This window comes from Coturnix japonica, chromosome 7 (genome assembly GCF_054131305.1).
Source record: "Coturnix japonica strain WE chromosome 7, WE-NBRP24, whole genome shotgun sequence".
NCBI lineage: Eukaryota > Metazoa > Chordata > Aves > Galliformes > Phasianidae > Coturnix > Coturnix japonica.
Window position 1 is genome coordinate 17,328,456 of NC_140669.1, and position 22,573 is coordinate 17,351,028.

Below are 22,573 nucleotides of genomic sequence, written 5' to 3' on the forward strand. Positions count from 1 at the left end.
ACATTTTATATATATATATTCCTAACTTATTTCAGTTATGGCACTATTCCTGAAATTTCATGAATATCAAGATCCACAATACTGCACAAAAATCTTTGTTTGTCATTCTTGTTAGTATTTTTAATCCTAGCTATCTCAAGGAATTAGCTTTATGAAAGCATTTCAGAAGCCTCAAAAATATCCTAAGAAGAGAATCAAACCAGGCATTACCAGTAAGTTCCTGCTCCCTGTGAAGTTAAATCCATTCCATCCACACCATAGCTATCATCATCCATAATTTTGGACAAGCCAAAATCAGTAATTTTTATTTCTCCACATGCTGTTCCATCTACAAGAAGAATATTACCTAAACAGAGGGGAAAAAATACATTTTTAACTTCAAAAAATACCACCGGAATGCTTCGTTTTCAAAACAAGCCAAAATTTTCAGGAACATTCGAGTTAATGAGGGGTCAATGACATCTTTACATCATTTTTATGAACTTGAGTCTAAAGTATCTGGACTATGACATTTCAGTGCTGTCTCAGTAGTGATAACGCAGAGTGTTCCTATCATGTTAGATGGCTTCCTCAACTTGGAGCTGTCAGGACAGCAATATAAAACAGTATACCAGCCATAATGAAATTTTGTACTTTTCTGTCCAGAAAGAATTCTAAACTACACATTTCAGGGTCTGCACATGCCAGGAAATAGTGCCAATGCACTGCTGCAGTTCAAAAAAATACAATTCCACATGTTAAAGTTGTGCAATAATTTCATTTTTTAAAATCATTTGACAAGTTTTCTCTAAAAACAGAGCAAAAACTAATGAGACTAAGACTACATTCTTCACAATTTCATAATATTAAATCTGTTATCCTTTAATAGAAATCTGTATGAAAAATTCAGCAAGCAAACAGCCTGGCACTAATGGCTACACTACAAACCCTAGACTTGAAAGTCTAGCAGATTAAAATTCACAAAAAATGTGAAAGACAGAATACAACAAAAGTACATTGTTAAAGACAGTATTCATTGTTATTATTACTAAAAAACTTGACCAGGATTTAGGGAAGAGATCCAATTAACAGTGGTATTTAGACCAGCTTCATGAAGAAAAGCTGAACTGTTTCAGATAAAGATGTAGTAAAATAAGACTATAAACATGCAAAAATGCATAAGGAAAAAAAAATAGATTCAGAATCAGTAAATCGTTCTGCAAAGTCCTTGTTGAAAACGTTTATCCTTAGATGCAGAAAGTCATTATTTCAACCCTTCATAGGCTAAGAAATATATAAGGAAAATATTATTTACAAATCAACATTCTATAATGATCAGAGAGGATCTTACATGCTTATACTGTTAAATACTAATGCATCTACAGGCTCTATGACATCTTCCTACAAATACAAACCAAAATAACACAAAGGAGAAAAGTTGTAACAAGTAGTTTTATAAAAAGAGACAGATTATATTAACTGTAAAATTAGGAAAAAAAAGTATCTACCTCTCAGATTAAAATCAATCTGACAAGCCAAAGATAACTGCTATTTTGAGGCATGAATTATAAACAAAATGAGGGTAAAAATGTGATGACATTTTCAATTTTGTTATTTCTCATTTACCTGGTTTAAGATCATAGTGTATAATAGGGGGCTTGATCTCATTGAGATATCGTAGTGCATTTACTATTTGCATTACAATGGACCTAGCTTCCTTCTCTGACATCAATTTATGTTGCTTGAGATAGAAATCCAAGTCATTGCCTTCACAGTATTCTAACACCGTGCAAAACCTACAGCAGAATTTAGAGACATAATTAAATGACATATCCAACTGCAAGATCAAAGTTATGACAATCTAGTTTAATAACAATAACTTTAACAACAGCTGCCTGAATATTAAATTACATGAATGAAATTGTTAATAAAACATGGGGCAAAATGATTAGATTATGAAATCTGACATCAATCAGAACACAAACAACTCACCAAAAAAGAAAACTTATGCACACTGAAAAGGTGTTACAAAATAGTGTTTTCATCACTCTATAGAAGATCTCCTCAACACATGCACACATACTCATATCTATCTGTGACAAACTAGTGGTTGGGGTTTTTTCCTGCTGACGTCCTTTTTTCCTCCCCCCTCTTTTTTCCAAAATATGTCCCTAATGAAACCCTAAGTATTCTGCCTGAAAGTCAAATATTCTTCCTGTCTGCTTATCCAACACACAACACTAAAGCCCTTGTCACGTTCTAAAAAACATATAATTTCATGTACTTACGTATCTGTATCCAAGGAGAAGTAGTCATATAACTTAACTATCCGGGGGTGATCCAGTTCTTTGTGTATTCTATACTCTCTGCAGGCATGTCTAGAAGAAGATTGATACATTAATCTTCCATAATCTATAAAATGCTATTCAATTTAACATATGAAGCATAAGTCATTAACATTTACTTGTGGTAGTTTTCTTTCTTTTCATCCCTCCAGCTTTTGTTAAGCTGGTGAATCTTCACAGCAGCGTATCTTTGTTCATAAAGATCAAAAGCCTAAAAAAGAAACCCACAAATATAGTAGTTATAACCAAAGATGACGATAAAAATAACACCCAACAGAAAGAAACAAAACTGGCATGTAATTCATGTTTCTATTGTAATACTACCTCCCCTCCATAGATTAATCAAGGAGGTTCTGCTTAATCACTGTTCAGCGAGTATACACATTAAAATCCTGCTGCTTATTTTAGATCTCTCACCACCTTCACGCCAGTCCCAGAAACCAAATGTACAAGAGTACATGCCTCAAATACTAGTTTAAGTAGACTAAACACACTCTACCTTGTATACTTCACTGAAGCCACCTCGGCCAAGTAAATGGAGTAACAAATACCGTTCATTCAGTGTGGGGTGATCTTTAAACCTTGAAAAAAAGAGATTTAATTCAATTTTGTTTAAGGTTTACAAACACAGACTGAAATGTAAATATCTGAGTATTACTTCTAAAACAGAACTTTCCTTCCTACTAGTGACACATAAGAATATTTAACCATGTGCAACTTTATGGAACAGTTATACAACACAGTACATTTCAGCATCTTTCAATTATTACGCGTAAAACTCCTATCACATCTTTACTATCAAATGTGCTAATTCTGGCAAACTTTCTGTCATTTTTTTCTTCTTCTGAAGATAAGATAAAAACACCTTTAACCCACTCTCTATGAATGCTATGCTCATGATAACTCAATAAGGAAAATACTATTCTGCGTTATGCTTACTTGGTTTTGAAACAAAACCATTATCAACAATAGTAATCAGCATCAATATCATCAACAGTAGAATCAGTAGGGCCTGCTTCCACTCCATATCATGTGGTCTGCTTCTATACTGTCTGAACAAACAGAAGCACAGAATTTCAGTATGTTCTTCATCTCTCCAATCTGTTCATTTAACCTTTATTAATAAACATGCCCAGAAACCACACAATGCTAAAATTCAAACTACTGTTGAAAACTGCCTTGCAATCTGCATCTCTAGAGAGCTGTGGTCCTCTTCCCTACATCCTTCTGCAAGTATCCTGCCAAAATCCCAAAACCTTCCTTTGCATAAAGGTTTATAAAATGAGATACAGTGGTGCTCTGCTCACTGATTCCAATTTGCAGTAAGTCAGCTTCTGCTTTCTGGAACTGATAAGGAAGATATAGTTCCAACTTCACACAAAACCTGACCAGACCTGTTGTACACACTCATCTTCCTACAAAATGATTTTTTATATAAGACTAAGAAGTTACAAAATAACAAACAGTAACACAGGGAATGCACACCAAGTTACTAAGTATCTGCTCACACTCATATGAAAAGCAAATATGAAAAACTTTCCAAATGCAAAATGATGCTGCAGGATAATCACCATGCTCTCCTGACCTAACTGTATTATGAAATAATCCTTCCTGCACCAAACTTCCCCACCATTTTCTTGCTTTACTGTCAGCAGAATGTTCCAAGATTTCTTTTCCTAGTGATGCGGTATTGCAAATTTTAGCAATTAAACTGCATTAAAACCTGTTCGTGTATATTATTTCCTGCATTCAGTGAACTACTGAGCTTTAAGAAAATTACTACTTGTTTGGTAAAACTTAAATAAGCTATTTTTTAAAATATACACAAACAAACAAGGAACCAAAGAAAAAACCATGAACCTGCTTATACCCTACAATCAAAATTTGATTTTAGAGCATTATTTTAGAAGTAGACATGCAAAATCAAGACAGAAAATCTTACTGTGAATTATCTTCATTATTTATTCTTTTCAGTTCTCTGATGTGAAGATTCCTAACTCTTTCCAAACGTTCAAGTTCTGCTTGTATTTCAGCTTCCTCCTGCAAATGAAAAGAATCAAGTATAAAAGCTCATTTGCTCCTCACTTGAAAAGGATATTTTTACCCCTGCATCAATACTAGTGATGATGGAGGAACATTACATTACAAAACCATACTGAACTAGAAGAAAGCACTGCTTTTCTTCTAAAGCCTGAAAAACTCAGAGATAAGGCAAAAAGTATGTTTCAAGGAACTTCTGTCCATGAATCGGCAGGTAACGGCATGTTCACAGTGTTGTTCTGCACTGTAGGGATGCTATTCAAAATGAGAAGCAGCTGGGTTTTGTACCTCAGCCAAGGAGAGAAATTATCTGGGAAGCAGACTAAAATTGATGTACAACGAAGAAAAAAACTGAGGTATGCACAGTTACAGATTTTGTACAAACTGGAAGATTAGGAAGAGGTCTGAAATATTAGAGGTTGAAGGATAAAGAAAAAATGTAAAAAATCATTATAGCAAAACTGCTCTTAAAGCACTGATATAAGACACCAAAACAAAGCTCATTTCAAAATGTTTATCCATTTCTATCTTACTAAACTTACAAGCATAGAATGTGTACTACCTAAAACCTCAAATGCAATTTCAAAAATTCTATGTTAGTTAAGAGGATATTCTCAAACTAATCTTGGCACTTAGAACTATGTCATCTTTATTCGGCATATAAGAGAACATTTAAGTAGTTATCTATTCAGAATCTCAACAAAAAAAGGAAAAGAATGCATAGAACCTAATTTATGGAAACCAGCACAAATATCCACGTGGTAGGTTCATTGAAAGATTCTGTCAAAAGAGCTGCATCTATTTCAGAATAAGCACCTCTAAAACTTGAAAGCCAAAATTAGTCCATACAAGAAATCTAATAATTGCAAAATTATTCAAGCTGAAAAGGAGAAAGAAAGCCTGGCATCTGATACGTGTTTTTTTGTTTTTTGGGTTTCTTTTGTGTGTGGGTTTTTTTCCCCTCCAGTAGTGCCCCATATCTTCGTGTTATTTTGGCACAAGCTGTTTGTACAGCTACATGGTGAACCAGACTTGAAAACTGATCAACCTTTTCTTTAAAAGGAAAAAAACAAAACAAAAAAAAGAGCAAGTCTTCCTAATATATGCGCATTTGTTTTTTTGATAAAAGACCAGTTTTCTGATCCAATTGATACTGTAACTGCACAATCTAGTGGTGCTGTTATAGGCAACAAGTCACGGTACAAGGGGTGGAGGTTGACATCACCACAGGGGAGAGAAAAATGCTTTGAAGTCACTGTTTCAGAATACTGTACACCACAAAACCCCACTCTGACACAACATCTGTATTTATATAATCTAGAAAACTATCAAACAAGTTTAGGAATCCAGATCAAATGATACATCATTTGTTTTTAACAACATGCAATGTTATCTGGTTCATTTGCATTGTTGTTTTTTTTCTGTTTACAAAATTTGAAACTTTTTCATATTTAGATTAATACTTGTACATCTCCATTAAATACTCTGAAACTATATGCAGTTCCTCATAACCCAATGTTCCTCAATGAAGAATTCTAAAGTCCTTCTTTCTTCCTCAAAAAGGCCACACACTTATACACACACTGTCATCTATGTTCTTCCTAAAGGCTGACAAAAAACCCAACACATCAGTTATGCCTCTTTTGGACTTTTTTATTCATATATTATTCAATTCAGTAGTTCTAAAAATGTGGTTCATAGGACAATGTTAGTCCAAAGAGAACTGGCTGGTTGCATTGTTTCCAGCTGTTATTTAGGACACTCAGACTGTGAATACCTTTAAGCAAGAATGAATCAGCTTAGCTGCCTTAGGTCGCTGCTATATAAAAGGAAGTGAGAAAACAAGAGCCTCTCTCCAGGACTAAAGCAGCTAGTCGGAAAAGAATTTCCTGGGGAGCAGAAGGAAAAAGAAAACTAGCAGTGGCAGAATGTACAGGGCATCAAAAAAAAAAAAAAAAAAGAGCACCAGGAAAGCATCTGGATAGTGAAAAGGAACAGACAGCAAAAAAGCATATGCAGAAGGAAAGAATAATAAATGTAGTCAGCAATGATGCACTAGGGGGGAAATACAGTAATATAAAAGGTAAAAAAATTATTTTTCTCAGTTACCAACAAAGTCTACATCACATGTAGGAATTAAGATGCAAGAATGTATGCTTATTATTACTTTCATGTATATTCAAGCATGACTTACTAAGAAATAATATTTTTTTCCCTTCTGACATTTAGTCGAGTTTGTTCTTGCACAGAGAACCTCAGTAATGATGCTCAAGGTGTAAACCAAAACTTGATAGTAAAAAAGTTTTAAAAGCTTCCTTCATACATCACTCACAACTTCCAATAGATATAAAAAAAATAAATAACACAACCTGCATAATTTCGTAACACAACTTCAAATGAAACTGCTGCTATTTCTACTGCCATGAACTAAGTGGGCAGAGTCTACCTCACAGAGCCAGCAAGTTTCTATTCAGATTTCCTACTATAGGTTCAAGTATTTTCTAGGCATACTCTTCAAAAACAGGACCAGTGTTCTCAAAGAGCCTGGCTAGCTTCAAGATTTTTTCATAAGTCAAAAACTGGAATAAAGCACACACAGTTTAAGAGACCAGATTGCTAGGAAATATTTTCTCTCTCTTGCTATAGACAGTACACAGCTGAAATAGATATGACAGATTATCAAAACATAGTATTCATTCAGAACTGCAACATCCCATACACTGGACATTTTTTAAAGGTCCAATATCAGTGCAAGAAATCACATCAAGTTTGACTCCACTTTCTCAGCTCTAAAGCAAGACTTACACCACTATTACGAGGATTTGTTATTGCTCCCTTTTACTTTCTATGTCTATGGTAAGTAAACCCACTCCTTGTTTTGGCAGTGATAGTTTTGACTGTTTGGGACACAGCCTAAAAATGTTGCAAGAATGGAGCATATACATACCTTCTTGAGATGTCCTAACCGAAGTTTGAAGATTTCTTCCTGTTCGTGATACTCTGCTAGGGTCAAACTGTTAAAAAAAAAATAATCTCATTTAGTACCCTTATTTAAATGCTACCATACATGTATTATCTTTTGTTAATCACTTAAAATCACAATATCGAGCGTGCCTTTTTGAGCCATTTGAGCTTTCACTTTTGTAATCTCAGGGTAAAAACATGCTTCCCTGGGAAGAAACCAAACGTATATGATGAATGGGGAAAAAAGAAAAACATACTGTTTCCACAAAAAACACTAAAAACACACTGAAGTGGTGAAAAAACAAATGCTGGATGGCATACACATTTTACTGTCTTGCTTAGATCTGTTATTTGCATTATGCAAAGCTAAGAGCACAATATCTTTTTAAGAAGTCCATAATTTACTGGGTTCGATTATTAACAGTCCTGGGAAGGGAAGTTATACAATATAACAGAAAACACTCCAAGTGGAAACAAAAAAACAAACCCAAACAACACTCACGACCATATCCCTGTCAATGGTAGAAGGAAGCATTACACAAACTTATCCTACATTCTTTTTCCTACCATAATGAACAGCAGCCATCAGAAATCCACACAAACATTCTGAAGGAGGAAAATCCACCTCTCTTCAAGAAAGAGAAGGTTCCCTTAGAGACACATTTTGGCACTAAGCTTTTACATTCTTTTCCTGACAGAACCTCCTCTGGGAAGGAAGGAGAGTCATTAAGGCAAATGTGAAATGGGATATCTCAATATGCTAAGAACACTGGCATTGCATTTCCTGAACGACAGCAAGAAACGTAAAACAGTGCTCTAAGTCCTCCTCTAATGAAAGATCCATCAAAGACAGCACTAAGGCCATATTTGACAACTCACAGCAGCACCTCTGATGGTTTTTTTAGTATTTCTTCTTGAACAGCTAACCACTCTAACAAGGATTAAGCACTCAAAAAATGCACAGAAAATCAGCACGAATAAGGTTAAGTATTATTTCCTTCCAGGTTCTATTCTCCAGTATGAATTGCAGGTTTGTGTATCTATTTCCAGAAATGCAGATTACGTAAACTTTTCAAGCAGAAGTATCTTTAGGTGGATTTGCAAAGCTGAATCACAAGTAAAACATGCTGAAAATATTGTCTATAACACAAGATATCCCAGAATTTTCTTTGAACACTAAAAACCCTAAAACCATAGATGCTCTGAAAATCTAACATAATACAGGATATTAAGACCATAGTGTCGTAATAATAGAACCATATATGGTCTTCTTTAATTTTAATTAAATTTCAGCTATCTACCCAGTTACAACAAAGGGCTTAGATGGCTCTAATAAGTATTGTCTTCCAAGAAGTACTTAAATAGCTCCCTTCAGTGCAGAGCACAAATTCGAGGTTGTATTGAAAACATTACAATTTAAAGTCACTCTTTCCATATGTCCACATTATATCCCAATAAATCATCATTTTCATGCTTCTATTTCCTTACAAATCTAATTCTATTAGAGACACAGTATGATTAACAACAATTTAAATCCGTTGTTACTGACCACTGTGTTTCAGAAGAAAGCATACAAAATTCTGAACTGTAAGCAGATGTAGTTGCTTTGGATTTTGTTAGCTTAGTTCTAAAAAACAACTTTTTTTTTCCCCACTTATATTCAGAAACAATTATTTAAAAAGCACATAAGTGAAGTGCTGCTGTATTTTCTTAATTTGTTAATACATTTTATATTAATGCTCTTGAAACGGTATGTAACAAATAGTAAACAAAGGACAATGTGCATACTGCCTGTTTTATGGCTACAGGTTGCCATCCCATTGCAAAGGTGAAAAACATCCAGCCTATAGAGTGCTTCCACCACCTCCCCACCTACAGTCATCACTGGATGCCCACTTCTGAAAGCACAAGTCACCTACCTACAAGTCACCATAACTTCCTGCAGAAGAGGCTGCTCTTCTGTCACCCGAGACCAATGCAGGTCTCATCAGATGTGGAGGAAGAAAGACCAAGGAGCAAATGGGAGGGATGGTGGTTGGAGACAGGTTGCCACCATCCACTAACAGCACTGCAGTTGGAAAGTTGAGCTTCTGCTTGACAGGAGGAGCACTGGGGAAAAAGTGTAGCTGGGGGCAGGCTGTGTGAATGAATATGGTAACATTCTGGCCCTGACTATGATCTCTTCCACTCAAAACTACCATGTGATAAATGCTGTGTGTTAACAGTCTGCAACCAAATTAACATCATACACATGCAATAAATTCCTGAAATTCCAAAAAAGTACTGCATATATTCTGTGCATGCATATTTAGACATCTGTGACATTTAGAGCCTTCGTATGCCATATTTATTTGTCGCTATAAGAAAGCAGACAGCCTTCCTAGCCTGAAAAGTCTGGTGTCACAATTTAGAGCCTCTCAATAGTTTAACAAAGTTTATAGCTGAATTTCTAAGACTCTGACACAGTATGCATAGGTAGACTTCACCAACCTCTGCATTTCTTCCTCACAAGCTACAACAAAGCCTTCATCTGTTATAAACATACCTACTAGTAGCCACTCACAAGACAAAAACAATCCTAATGGCCACATGCTCCTTGGTTGTTTAGACAATTAAACCTGGCACATGAACAACAATCTCTTTTCCCACTGTTTCCCAGATGAAAAATCATCAGGGATACACACACATGGCAGAATGCTGCCATGCCCCAGGATAGCAATTCGCACATCCAATAGAAGAACTTGGTTACAATTTGTGTAGTGTTTTTTTTTCTGGGGGGGGGGGAATCAAACTTATTCAAGTTCCTAGAATTTCTACAAAGATGGGCAGCAACCGCTGACCAATTCAAGCTTCCCCTGAGGTCTTTTCACCATGTCCCATTTCTTCCATTGTTTCCATGTCTGCCTTAGAAAAAGACAGCCTCAGGAAAAGAGTTGTTGTCACTCATCCTGTAAAGCCCAGACACATTGTTGGCACTTCAATGTGAAAGTTTCTGAAAATATTTTTGTTTGTTCCATGCAGAACAGAATGCTCTCTCTAAACGATGCATTTGTTCAGCTACATTAACAAACTCTGCCAGCTCTCTCTGCTCTCCTATTTCAAATTATGTACAGGGATGAGGATGCATGCAGACTGATGGAGCAATTGGGAAAGGAGAGAAATCATCAACTGAGTGTTAAATACAACCAATATACCTGAAGGTGTATGGGAACCACCTAAATTACATCAAGTTTTGCCTCCAGAAATAAAGGTCTGTTTAAAACAAACAAACAAACAAAAACACTTTCAAAACTCTCTAAAGTCACCAAGAATCTGAAATGAACTTTTGGAACACTTTTTCCCAGGGCTATGAAAGTTGACTCTATTTTAAATAACTGTTTCTTCTTCAAATACATTTCAATACACTTTTACCTAAGATTAATAAAACTATTTCATTCAGACAAAAGGGATCTCTCATAACTAAAACTACTTTTTAGTTTTGGTTGGGGACAAAAAAAAAAAGAACAACTGAATTCATACTGGAAAATCAGGACAGTGTTTAAAACACATGCAGGATGAGCCTGAACACCAAAATCACCTTCCACTCACTGAGCAATGACAGAGAGCCACTTATGTATTGATAACTTCAGTGCCAAGACTTTGCTTTTAAATTAATATCAGAGAACATATCCTGCTAAACCAAAGCAATGCTCTTAGAATTCCCCAGGCAACACCTTAAATTGATTTATAAACAGTTAACCACTGTTTTCAGAAATAGTTTTAATAACACTGATTGTTTCACAAAGCTATAGATCATTTCCTCTTGCCAGTAGCAGAACTAGAGATATCTTTTTTAAGCAAATAATGTTAGCAACGTGGAGACACTTGTTGCTAATAACCAGCAGCAAGCTGTTGATTTGCTTAAAAAAGATTTGCCTAATCACTTTCATGTATGTTGTGTTGATTTACTACTGTTATAGTTCATTAATCTTGGCAGCTCTGCATTTTCCCTGGCCTAATATAAACAGAACATCTTCCATTTGACTGTACTAATTAAGATCATTACTTTTGACGTAACACAGGAACGCTGATAAGCACAATGTAATAGGAGGGGATAACATACAGCAGATGACAAATTTACACAAAAATGGAAGAGCACAGTTAGTAATTGTTTCACCGAGGTATGCAAAACAGCACTAAGAAGTGGAGTCAACACACAGCACTCCTGTATAACATTGCAACAAATCCCAAATATAAACATTTTTAATGCCCTTCAAGCGAAGGCTTAAGAGCATGACACAGCTTAATGATTCTGTAATATCAGGACATACTGGAAACCTTCAAAGAGGTTTGAAACAACATTAATAAGCTTGCCATAAAGACAAGAAATCCTACATCTAGATGATAGTATGATCAAATTAAGCGATAGTAGTTTCTGCTTGGTAACAGTTTACTACACACAAAAGGGCAGCAATTCTGATTGTTCTCCTGGCAATTCTGTTACCAGTAGGCATTTTCTTGTGCCATTTAACACACTGGTTAGGCTAAATTAAATGAAGAACTGATTGGGTTTTTTTTTTTTGTTTGTTGTTTTTGTTTGTTTGTTTGTTTGTTTTTGTTTTTGTTGTAAATTGGAAATTATATGAAACTGCATAACATCAGAAAATATACACAAGTCTCTTACCAGGAATTTGCCTTCATCTACTTAATAACTAGACCCTATCTTCTGTTTTGTTGTTGTTTTTTTTTTTTTTGTCCCAGAGTGTTTATTTTGATCGACTCCTAAATTAACAACATGATTATGGAAATTTAACGTGAAAGAAGACAGGGCCAAATGCACCCGTCAGGTATACTAACAAACAGCATTAAACAGCAGTACTTGCTGGGTTTTCAAAATCCATTCAAAAATCTATCTGCGCCAATGAAAAGCAGAAAAAGCAGAACAGAATTCCCTAAATAAAGAAAATAAACTGGAAATACAAACTTCCTACTGCCACAATGTCATTATTTATGTTTATTTCTATTTCACAGTTAATGCAAAGCTATGGACTGTTAAATAAACATACAGGAATATGTATGGAAGGATTCTAAAATAGAATTGGCTGGCAGATCTGAAATTTTAAAAATGTTCAGCTCCCAAAAAGCAAAAAATACTATACGAACTTTTGCTGTTAATGTGGAAACTTAATGGTAGTCACTATAGCAGGAAATATCTCCCAAGTAGAGTCTGTAGCGTTAACACCAGCCCACCAACTACAGAAATACTAACCTCTCTTAATGACATGGTTAACATTCAAAATGAAGATCTTTCTCTTCCTTATTATTGATCACAGGCTAAGAACTGACTAGAGTTACATGGATTCAAATGCTCTGAAAATACTGTTCTATTAATTCTTAGCATCAACTGAAAAAAAGGCTTTGTCTTCTTTTACTATCGAATATAGAAATTCCCATTAAAAGAGGAGATTGCAAAAGACAGCAATGGTTATACGTTTGCAAATACACCATGCTGGTGAATTAAAAGTTCACTAACTTTTCAGATTTTTTTCATTCCCTCGATGTTACTAATAAGTATTACATTGAAACAAAAAAGGTACTTTTAATATGACAGTAATCTATTGCTATTCAGAAGTATTAGTTACGCTCTGAGAAGCAGCGTAGGCACTAAGTGTTGCTAAAGAATCGATTTGAGTGATCGTTCTTGAGCTCTGCCAAAGGACACAAGTAACACTAATCAAGACTTGCTTACACTGTCAGCCTTACTACTGTATTTTCATGATATTTGTGTCACAGCCAAGCAATTTCACAATGCAGTCTTTAGGAATGACACGCTATGTTAAACATATGCACCTCTCTTTGAACTGATGCCCCAAACAAATAATTTCATAGACATAAATAAAGGAATTTACAAGTTCCCTTCTCCCAGTGGATAAACTACCCACACAAGTGAGAGGTGATATCTGACAACGTGCAACAAACCCAGCCTACTTCTGCAAAGAAAAAGTATCAACTTGCTAGTCTTTTTAAACCCACTTACTTACTTTTCACTTAAAACTAGGAACAGACAGACCATCAGCTACAGTCTCTCAGCAACAAGGGCAGTAACTAACATATGCAAGCAGCAACTTCTTAAACTGCTCAATTAAATGTCAAGAACACATTTGTCTGTGCCCTGGATTATACCATTTCTGTCCACAAGAAAACAATGTCACTGGAAAAACTGAGAATTTGTTGACAGCCTTTAATTTGATGTGTAAATGATGAAAAATTTCAAGTGCCAGTATGTGAAATGGGACCAGTATCTCCTAATGGCTACTCTTGGGATCTGGATTCAGAACAGCAAAAAAAAAAGATTTTTTCCTTTTTTTTTTTTAAAAATACACATCACCAAATACTAACACTCTTCTTGCCAGATAACAACTGTTAAACAAAAAACAACAACAACAAAAAAAAATTAACTGAAGAGGTTCCCAAGCCAAAGATGATGAATAATAGTTGAACAGAAATCAGTAACATTACAAGAATAAGAAACCAGAATAAGAACTCTAGATTATGAAAACAGAAAGAACACTGCACAATGACAGTACAGACCTTTCTCTGGTGACTACCCAAAATAACCTGGGCAACTGTACAGGATCTTCATAGGCAGTGGTGCAAATTTCCTTAACATCAGCAAGTCCTCAGTGAGAACATAGCTACTGAATATACTGAGTGTCTTTTTATGCTGTTATTTGAATGGAACTCACATAGACAATATCAGAGAATTTATGTAAAAGACTGATTGAAATGTTAAACTTACAGCTGTGGCAAATTGGGTCTAACAAAGGGATCGTTTTCTGCCCCATTCACAGCTTTATTTTTCCTCTGCTTGGGTTCAGAATTGGCAGATGGTGCCTGAGAATTATTCGTAGTTGGTGGCTTTCGCTTGGCCAGGAGCTTTCTTTGCCTTTCAATGTCTTCCCTTTGTTGATTCACCCATTCTTGCTGCCTGCAAAACCCCAAAAAAGTATTATTAAAGTTTAATCATTTTGCATTTTAAAATAACTACCTTTTAAGCGGATTAAGCAATAAGTTTAGATTTTTTTAAACAAATTTACTGTACATATGAAAATATTGCTTATGAAAGACAACAATATGATTCTTCATAAGGTGGAAAAACACTTTCTTTTTTTGTTTCCTTTTTCATTTCCCCCCCCCCCCCCCCTTTTCCAAAGTGCTGAGCATTATTTCTGTAGTGGAAGAAATAATATATATCTGAGCTGATGGACACGTTTTATACCATCAAAAGAAATTTAAGGAAAGCACTAAGGAAATATCAGATTTTTATAGGCCAAATGCACAATTTGATCTGACCACTCTCAAGTAAATCATCAGTTTGGCTGCAGGGCAAACAATTACAACACACACACATAGATTTTTTTAGACAATCTTAACATCCTAGGCAATCACATAAAATGTTAAGACAACACAATTCCCTTCAGAAACCAACGTTTTGGTAAGTCACCTATATAACATCACAGACTGATTCAGACTCATTAACAAAGTACATCTTAAAGATGCACTGCATAATTACTTTACCAACATCCCTGATTGTCTCCCATGCTGCACTATGTTGGCCCCATTTCTGCAGAGTGCTGAAACACCCACTGCAGCAGCTCTTTTCCAGCTGGCCACTCTCTCTCATCCCTTTGGACTACACTATCTGAAGGTGCCAGATTTGTTCCTCATCTTTCATGGCACTGAGGAGATGGGTGCCTTAAAAAGCTGCTACAAACATGGATGTGCAGAGAGCACCTATATGACACGACCAATGAGAGAGTCGCAGACTTTATCTGTCCTGATTATCAACATTGATACTTGGTTAGCTGCTTGAAAATATAACTGATTTATAATTTCACAGCTCTTTCTACAGGCTGATCTGAATAATCAAAAGCTACTCATTTAGTATATTCACATATGTCTGAAAGGATGGTTAAAATCAAGTAAAACCAAATCATTTTTCAAGAACATTCAGCCTCAATGTTCCCTCAGTTGATTAAAGGAGTCTTGTGCTGTAGCCTCTGTCTTCAAAAGGTAAAGCAACATACAACGTATGAAAAGCTGCTCCAAACTTAGCATCTCAGAAATAAAGAAAAAAAATCCACTAGAGGGAACTAAGTGAGAATTTAAGAACATTGCATTGACTAACTTTACAAGATTCTGAAATGCAAAGCCATCTGTCCACTGTTCAGTAAATGAAGCACCATGACGAACTGTTGTAAAATGCCCCAGGCGTAATCTGTCTTGCATGCTCTTCTCTCTGCTTGCCAGCTTTTCTTGTGTGCTCTAAGAAAACAAAACATATTCATATTTAAGTAATACTAAAGTGTTAGTACTAAAATAAAAAACCCAAACTAACCTTTATTACCTTACTGCTTTTATTCTAACTTCTGCAGAACTCAAATATCTGTGCTTGTCAGAATCAGTGCTGCTGATTTATGCACAAAAGTGAGTTTGACTCAGTTTCCTTACAAAGTTCATTTATGTTCAGAATTAAAAGAACATTTGTAAATACAGCAGAATCGAAAAGCCATCAGCATCATAAGTGTATAATGAAGATTATGTCTGTACAGATTATTATACTAAAGAAATTTCCTATGTGATATTCTCAGTCTGAAGCTGTTCACCTAGCATCATATGGAACAAATCTGAGGCATATTTTCCTTGTATTCCCCTCATGCTGGAAGTTTAAAAGGACTGAAATAACTTCGAGGGAATTCCTCCTAATCTCAGATCAGTCTGCATCCTTGTATCTGACAGGAGCATACCGTGTTATTGAACAGATGTGGCATTTTACCTTGAACTTTTTTATATCTTTATTTGTAATGAGGTGATTTTCTATTCATTTTTGTTTACTATTCTTCTAACAAGGCTATTTTAATGAAGAAGGGAAATAAGGTATCCTTGTCTTTTACAAAAGAATGCTGCAAGTTTAAATACAACTGACATTAAATTTGAAATAAACACTTCTTTCGAAGAAGTATGAGGTGAAACTTATGTTCTTGTTTCCATTAATTCTGAACCAACATAGCATTTCATCATTCTATATTAAAAATTATCTCAGCCAATTGAGTGTCTCACAGAGATTATTATCTGGTTCCTTTACACGACGCATTAAGTGCAGATTTTTTTTTTTCCATCCACTTAGAAACGTATATAGAACTGGTAATATCCTAAATCCTCACGTTTTATGCTGTGTTATATCTGAATTACTCATGACAGGGAAAAAAAAAATCACTGAAGTTTTTAACACAAATATTTTAGAAGTAAACTTACCTTTTCAATTAGAAGCTTCTTGCTCATTGAAATACATTTGTTTAACCTTTCCTTATATTTTTCAAGTAGCTTTTGTTGTTCATCTATTTGTCTTCTAAGATCACAGTTAGCCTAATAAATACAAAAAGTATTAAAAGAAATATTGAAACACTTTTTTTGTTTGTTTGTTTTTTAAATCAGATGCCAGTGAAAATAAAGTTATCAACACACGCATCTTTCACACACCTGAAGCAGGTAACATAAGTAAATACACATACACTGTAAGAAAATGCTTATATCATCCCTATAGATTAGGATGGAACTGTGAAAGATGTTTTTCTGTTTTAAAAACAGGAATATACTTGAAATAAAATGCATTCAAGAACACTACTTCCTTTACACCAAGTTGCATTCTGTATTAGACAGTATTCAGCTTGTATATTTTCTACATATAAAAACACCATACTGGTCATTTTTTCCAGTCCTCCAGAGCTAAACTGTTGCTAATTTACCTCTGTATCCTTTGTGTTTGATTGCTTAAAAAAAAAAATGCAAAATTCGAATGGTTTTCATACAAAACCAAACTTCCACACTATGGACTTTTATTGTGAAAAATTCCAGTTACCTGAGCATACCAAGTTTCCTATATTGCAGTTATGTTTATCAACTCAGAAAAACACATCATTCAGTTTAATGAATTTGTTTTTTTAAAGGTTAGCTTTCTACCTCATACTGCTGGACATGTGCTGAATCAGGTACCCACAAAGCCAAAGCCTCCAGGACAATTTTATTATGTATGGTATAATGGATTTATACCCGCACACATATGAACACACTTAACTATGACTTGTGAATGGAGTGCTTTTTAGATCTAACACTTACCCTGAGTAAGTCATCTATACGACCTTCTTTCTTTTCCAAGTCTTGATTTTTATTACTTTCTAGTGCAGCTAATTTCAGCATTGTGAGATCAGTCTGAAAAGAACATTTTAAAGAATTTAATACTTTTCTTTAACAATAACAGCATTATTTCTGTCATTACTTTCATGTATTTTGATTGAGATATGGAAGATTCATATTCAAAACTGCTTTTTCCCTTCACTAGGAAGAGCTGGAAACAGCTGGAACAAACACACACTAACAGTGTGAGAAGACTTCATCACTCATTGAAAAGTTCTTGTTCACAAATAGGCATATAAAGCAGGGCAAGAACATGGATGGCAAGTCTGGGGGCGGCTCCAAAAGTAATGCCTCCTATTTTCTTATGTTGGTCCATGACATCAGAGGCAGGTATTGGTTGTACAGAGTAGAGGTTGAACCTTCCCAGCAATAGTCTGTTACATTTTGTTGCCACACGACAGAATGCAGCAGAAGGGCACTCAGGCAAAAGTGGCATTAGACACAGAACTGCATATGAAGTAAAAATGCATCACTGAATTTCAAAATGCAGAAAAAAAAAAAAAAAGAAATCACACCTGTTGACATTCACTGACACTTCCTGAACATTTATGGAGACCAAACAGTGGATGAGAGCACAGTGAAGCGGTGGCTGGTACATTTCATCAGTTGTGACAATGATGTGAAAGACAAGCCATGTCCTAGACTGCCAGGCAGATTTTGATGAGTTTGACATGCAGACTCTTGTTCATGGTTGACAAAAATGCAGAGCCAATGGTGCTGACTATGCTGACAGTGTTTGGTAGCTGAGAATTCTACCAACTAGTGTTATTGTTCTCTCTGTATCTGTTGTATTTTCCATGGAAATTAATACTTTCTCAGTGAACTACACAATTACTTTAAATCCTGTGTATTCTCTCAACAGCCACGGTAGTCTTGTTTTAACTAACTTGTGAAAGTCAGAACAAGATGCATTAGAAATGGCAGAGATGATGAAACATGTGCTATTGGCTTTTAATGTCATGACAGGAACTATACTACATTTTGACTATCATCTCACTTTCTTCCTCTGTTTTGTTTATGCAGTTACATGACAACAGCAGCTGCAATCTCAAGTATTACCCAAAAGAGAAGTTTCTCATTCTAAGTTCACACAACTGTTAAAATCTTTTGTAGAAACATACCAAGCACATTGTCTAACTGCTCACAAAGCACACAATTGGAAGCAGAGTGCAAAACACAAAATTAATTCAAGAGGCTGCAATTACAAGCTGCTGAACTTAAAAACAAAAATTCTTTTGAAGACTATAAAGCAAAGCTTCTGAAATCCTGTAAGAGTTTAATAGTTGAAAAGCCAAGAAATAACATACCTACTAATCTTCCTATTGTTTGAATTTATATTGTGAAAAGCGCTTACCTGAGTAATTTTAAAAGATAACTGCTTTGGTTGCGTGGTAGGGTGGTCCCCAAAAGCTAATGAAGTAGGAGAAGGACTATTCTGTCGAACCTGGAATACATGAAAACAAAGGATTTTAGATGTAACTATAATATTCAATTATGAACAAAACTTTGTTTACAATTCTTGGTAGGAAAATGATACAGAACATAGAAACACGGTGTCCTTATTACACAAGGTACTATATGGTACACTGCATTGAGAATTATTGCTATGCTGTTACACATCACCTGTACTCTAGAAAGGATGCAATATATTCTCTGAGAAAACTAGGACTGTCACTCCTGGGAAACAGATGGAAAGTTTTACGACAATACAAGACTGACACAAGGCAATGCCTGTCTTATAAAGTCTTATTTTTCTGATTCTATGATTTTGCAACTCAAAAAATAATGTGAGTTATTTTTGGAGAGTTTATTTCCCTTGGGATAACTTGAAAGGGGAAGCCAGTGCTGATCAGAACACAAATTCTGTTACTGAAACTTCCCAGAAACACTAATTTGTGTGTTAGGCATTGCAGTCCATAAATTTCATTTAAGCCCTTGCATGAGGGCCAGAAAGGGCTTAGCTGACTTGTGAAAGGCTTGATTTTCTCCTAAGAAAAACCCAAGCAGCAAATGAAGAGGGCTCAGCTGGGTTAACTTGGGACAGAGGAGTGTTGGTACCCCATTATGGGACCAAGGTTCTCCAGACTGGGCTTCATCCAAAGGATGATGTTTTAGTGGGCACTGTGGTGCTTTAATGGGCCTATGCCCATGCTAATACACTGATGGTTGGATTTCAGGATGGTTGGACTCAGAGATCATTTCCAACCTTAACAATTCTATGAGACAGTATATTCAAGCCAACTTCCACAACCTTTATAACCCTCCATACAGTTAGCAATATGGTTGAAAGTCATTTCTGCAATTGATGGAATCTGTGTAGCCATTAAGAATCACATGTGTGTACCTAACACAAAAATGAGCAGGAGGGGAAAAAAATGAATTTGCGACTAACAAAAACAATAACAGGCAAGTTATTATTTAAAACCCTATGATTTATCAAAAGCTTAGCTTTCAAGTCCTATGTCACAGGTTCGTTTTACCCGAATGTAATAAAATACCTACTTAATTTGTGCAAAGCTTAGGAATTAATACCAAAAGAACATTTTAACATTTATAGGTCATTTCACATTACTTTGTGTTCAAAAATCATTTTATAAAAAATCCCAATACAATAATGTTACAAATTTATTTCTGGAAAACTTCAGTTTTAACGTTCAGGTTGATCCTTTTTTTCCCCGTGCTGTTTAAAAATGAATTCCTTCCTACCATTCATTCCTTTGAAAAAACACCCCTTGTATACAGATACTCTTTAGCCACGCTACTTTCAGAGAACGAAACTATCTCCAGCGGTCATGAAGTTCACAGACTTACAGAAGAAGGGGCGGAATGTGAATTCTGAGGAGATCGGATTGCAGGAGGTACACCTCGAACTGGACTAGAGCCGTTTCCACCTTGGTACTGAAGAGAAGATACGATCTCTTTAATTAAAATATATTACACAAACACTGAATGACACAGTTCATCTGTACAATGAATACGTAATCTAGATTGCATTACTTGGATTACTGAAGCCTTGGGTCACCTAAAGAAAAGTGCAGAAGAAACTGTTTTCTGTCTTTTAGCTCAGGCTGCACCAAGAAACTGTATCTCCTCTTAGAGGTTTAACATTTAAATTTACATTTTAAAAAAAAAGGAAGTATATCATATGAGGGAAGGCTATACTTTATTATAATTAGTATTTTCATATACAACTGGAAGAAGAGTAGCCTTCTAAGAACAAAGCACGGCTATGCTGTCACTCCAGAATTTGACAACTGATGAGTTCACAAATACCACCCAAAGCTGCTTGCCGGAAAAAAAAAAAAAAAAAGTAAATTTAAAGACAAAAACCTTACCTCAAAATAGTCACTAATCTTGTGGCCACGTCCCCCGATACTCTTTCCTGAAACAAATACATTATAATAGATTAAATAGACCACTTTTAGATGTGTTACATTTTTACCTATAAAATAATTATTGCAAAATCTTAACACTTATTAGTTGGTTTTCTTTGATATGGTAATATACGATCTCCCAACGTTAGATACTTAAAGGAATTGGTTACAATTGGTTCCTTTCATTCAGAAATCAGGAATCAACCCATATTTCTAAATCAGATTTAGTACAGGCTTAACAGTAAGAAAGACCTATTCTAGATAACAGGAAGCTCATCCTTCATCCTATAGATGAAATCTTCAGCAGTGTCTCCCTTTTTTTAAGCATTATCTCCAAGTTCACCCACATCCGAAATACCAAATTAACCTATGAATATTATACGCTCCAGGTGAGTTATTTTGCCCAGATGCTCAGCCCAAGGACTTCTCTAAATACCAGTTAATATTGTGGGTGTGGAAGATAATTTGCATTCCCATTCCTCCCAGTGTGAGTAATAATTAGATTTCAAGTTGCAGCATCCACTAGGGGAGATAAATAGAGTAGAACAAGATAACCGAATTTCCTTTTTATCTTAACCAGTAACAAGACAGGAGCACCAACTTGAATGCATCCTTCTTTGACATGAGTGACCCAATCCATATGCTGCATTCCAAAAATCTCACCAATGCCTTATCTAGTGGCATAAATATTCTATTCAGCTTTAAGACAAACTACCTTTCAGGAGACACCTTGAAATAGGACCACTGCTCAAAACTTCATAAACTCTTCACAGGAATAAATTTTTGTAATAAGTTAGGAGATTATAACCACAAATCTCTCTGCCCTTTGCAGCAAAGCCTGCATCAAGCTTTCCTATTGCTTCAACTCTCAAGAACTCTTTCTAGTTAAGCATGTCTCTATATAGGAGTTGCTGCATAGTATTTTGACACCAACAATCACCATGAAGAAAAAAAAAAATAACAGTCCTCTGTGTACTAAACACTTTGGAAAGAAATATTTAGATATCCGAAAGACCCACAAGTGCACACAGCTAATTCCTTCACTACTTACCCCATTTGTGTACATCACTACTGCTGCCCTCCAGCCAGGTCTTTACATACCATGCGAGTCTGTTAGATTTGCCTTCTTTGTGCTTGATTCCCACATCTCACTTTACCAAATTAAAACAGCTTTTATCCAGATAAACTAGAAAGGTTTTTCTTTTAAACAGAAATTCTATTCTATGTCATGTTACATAACTCTGCACTGATGGACTGACTACATCAACTTATTTTGGCACAGTCAGTTAGAAGTAGATTTGCACTGATTTGATCCCACTTTCTAATTAATTAGCTCCATGTCCTAAAAATATTTTGGTCCAACCTTTCTGGATGATTTTGCATGTTATGGTAGATAAAATGCTAGATATGTTGTATACAACAGCTGGATCCCTTGTTCCTCATTTTTCAATAGCAGTATTTGCTGCGTTTCAACTGTACAACTGCAATATGCTGTAGTTTTCTACACCTGTTCTTTAAGAATGCTGTAGTGCAGACTATTCAGTTTTACTGCTACTGACAGTAAAACATTAATTATTAGACATTATAATCATGTTGGGTAAGCCAAAAAGTTCTTAATTATCTGTATTTTCTCTAACT

General features: G+C 35.3%; 1 protein-coding gene across 9 annotated transcripts in view; it reads right to left on the minus strand.

Moving 5' to 3' along the window:
- TLK1 (tousled like kinase 1) overlaps positions 1-22,573 on the minus strand; it is an 83,637-nt gene that overhangs the window by 7,357 nt on the left and 53,707 nt on the right. For all 9 annotated transcript variants that reach the window (XM_085552501.1, XM_085552500.1, XM_085552503.1 and 6 more), the window contains 14 exons: positions 20,897-20,943; positions 20,373-20,459; positions 18,916-19,005; positions 17,484-17,576; positions 16,623-16,733; positions 15,496-15,632; positions 14,107-14,295; positions 7,312-7,378; positions 4,267-4,364; positions 2,824-2,905; positions 2,444-2,535; positions 2,268-2,357; positions 1,606-1,775; positions 211-346 (listed from right to left, as the gene is read on the minus strand). In XM_085552501.1, the coding sequence (XP_085408627.1) occupies positions 211-346; positions 1,606-1,775; positions 2,268-2,357; positions 2,444-2,535; positions 2,824-2,905; positions 4,267-4,364; positions 7,312-7,378; positions 14,107-14,295; positions 15,496-15,632; positions 16,623-16,733; positions 17,484-17,576; positions 18,916-19,005; positions 20,373-20,459; positions 20,897-20,943 (1,489 nt within the window). The remainder of the gene's footprint in view (positions 1-210; positions 347-1,605; positions 1,776-2,267; positions 2,358-2,443; positions 2,536-2,823; positions 2,906-4,266; positions 4,365-7,311; positions 7,379-14,106; positions 14,296-15,495; positions 15,633-16,622; positions 16,734-17,483; positions 17,577-18,915; positions 19,006-20,372; positions 20,460-20,896; positions 20,944-22,573) is intronic.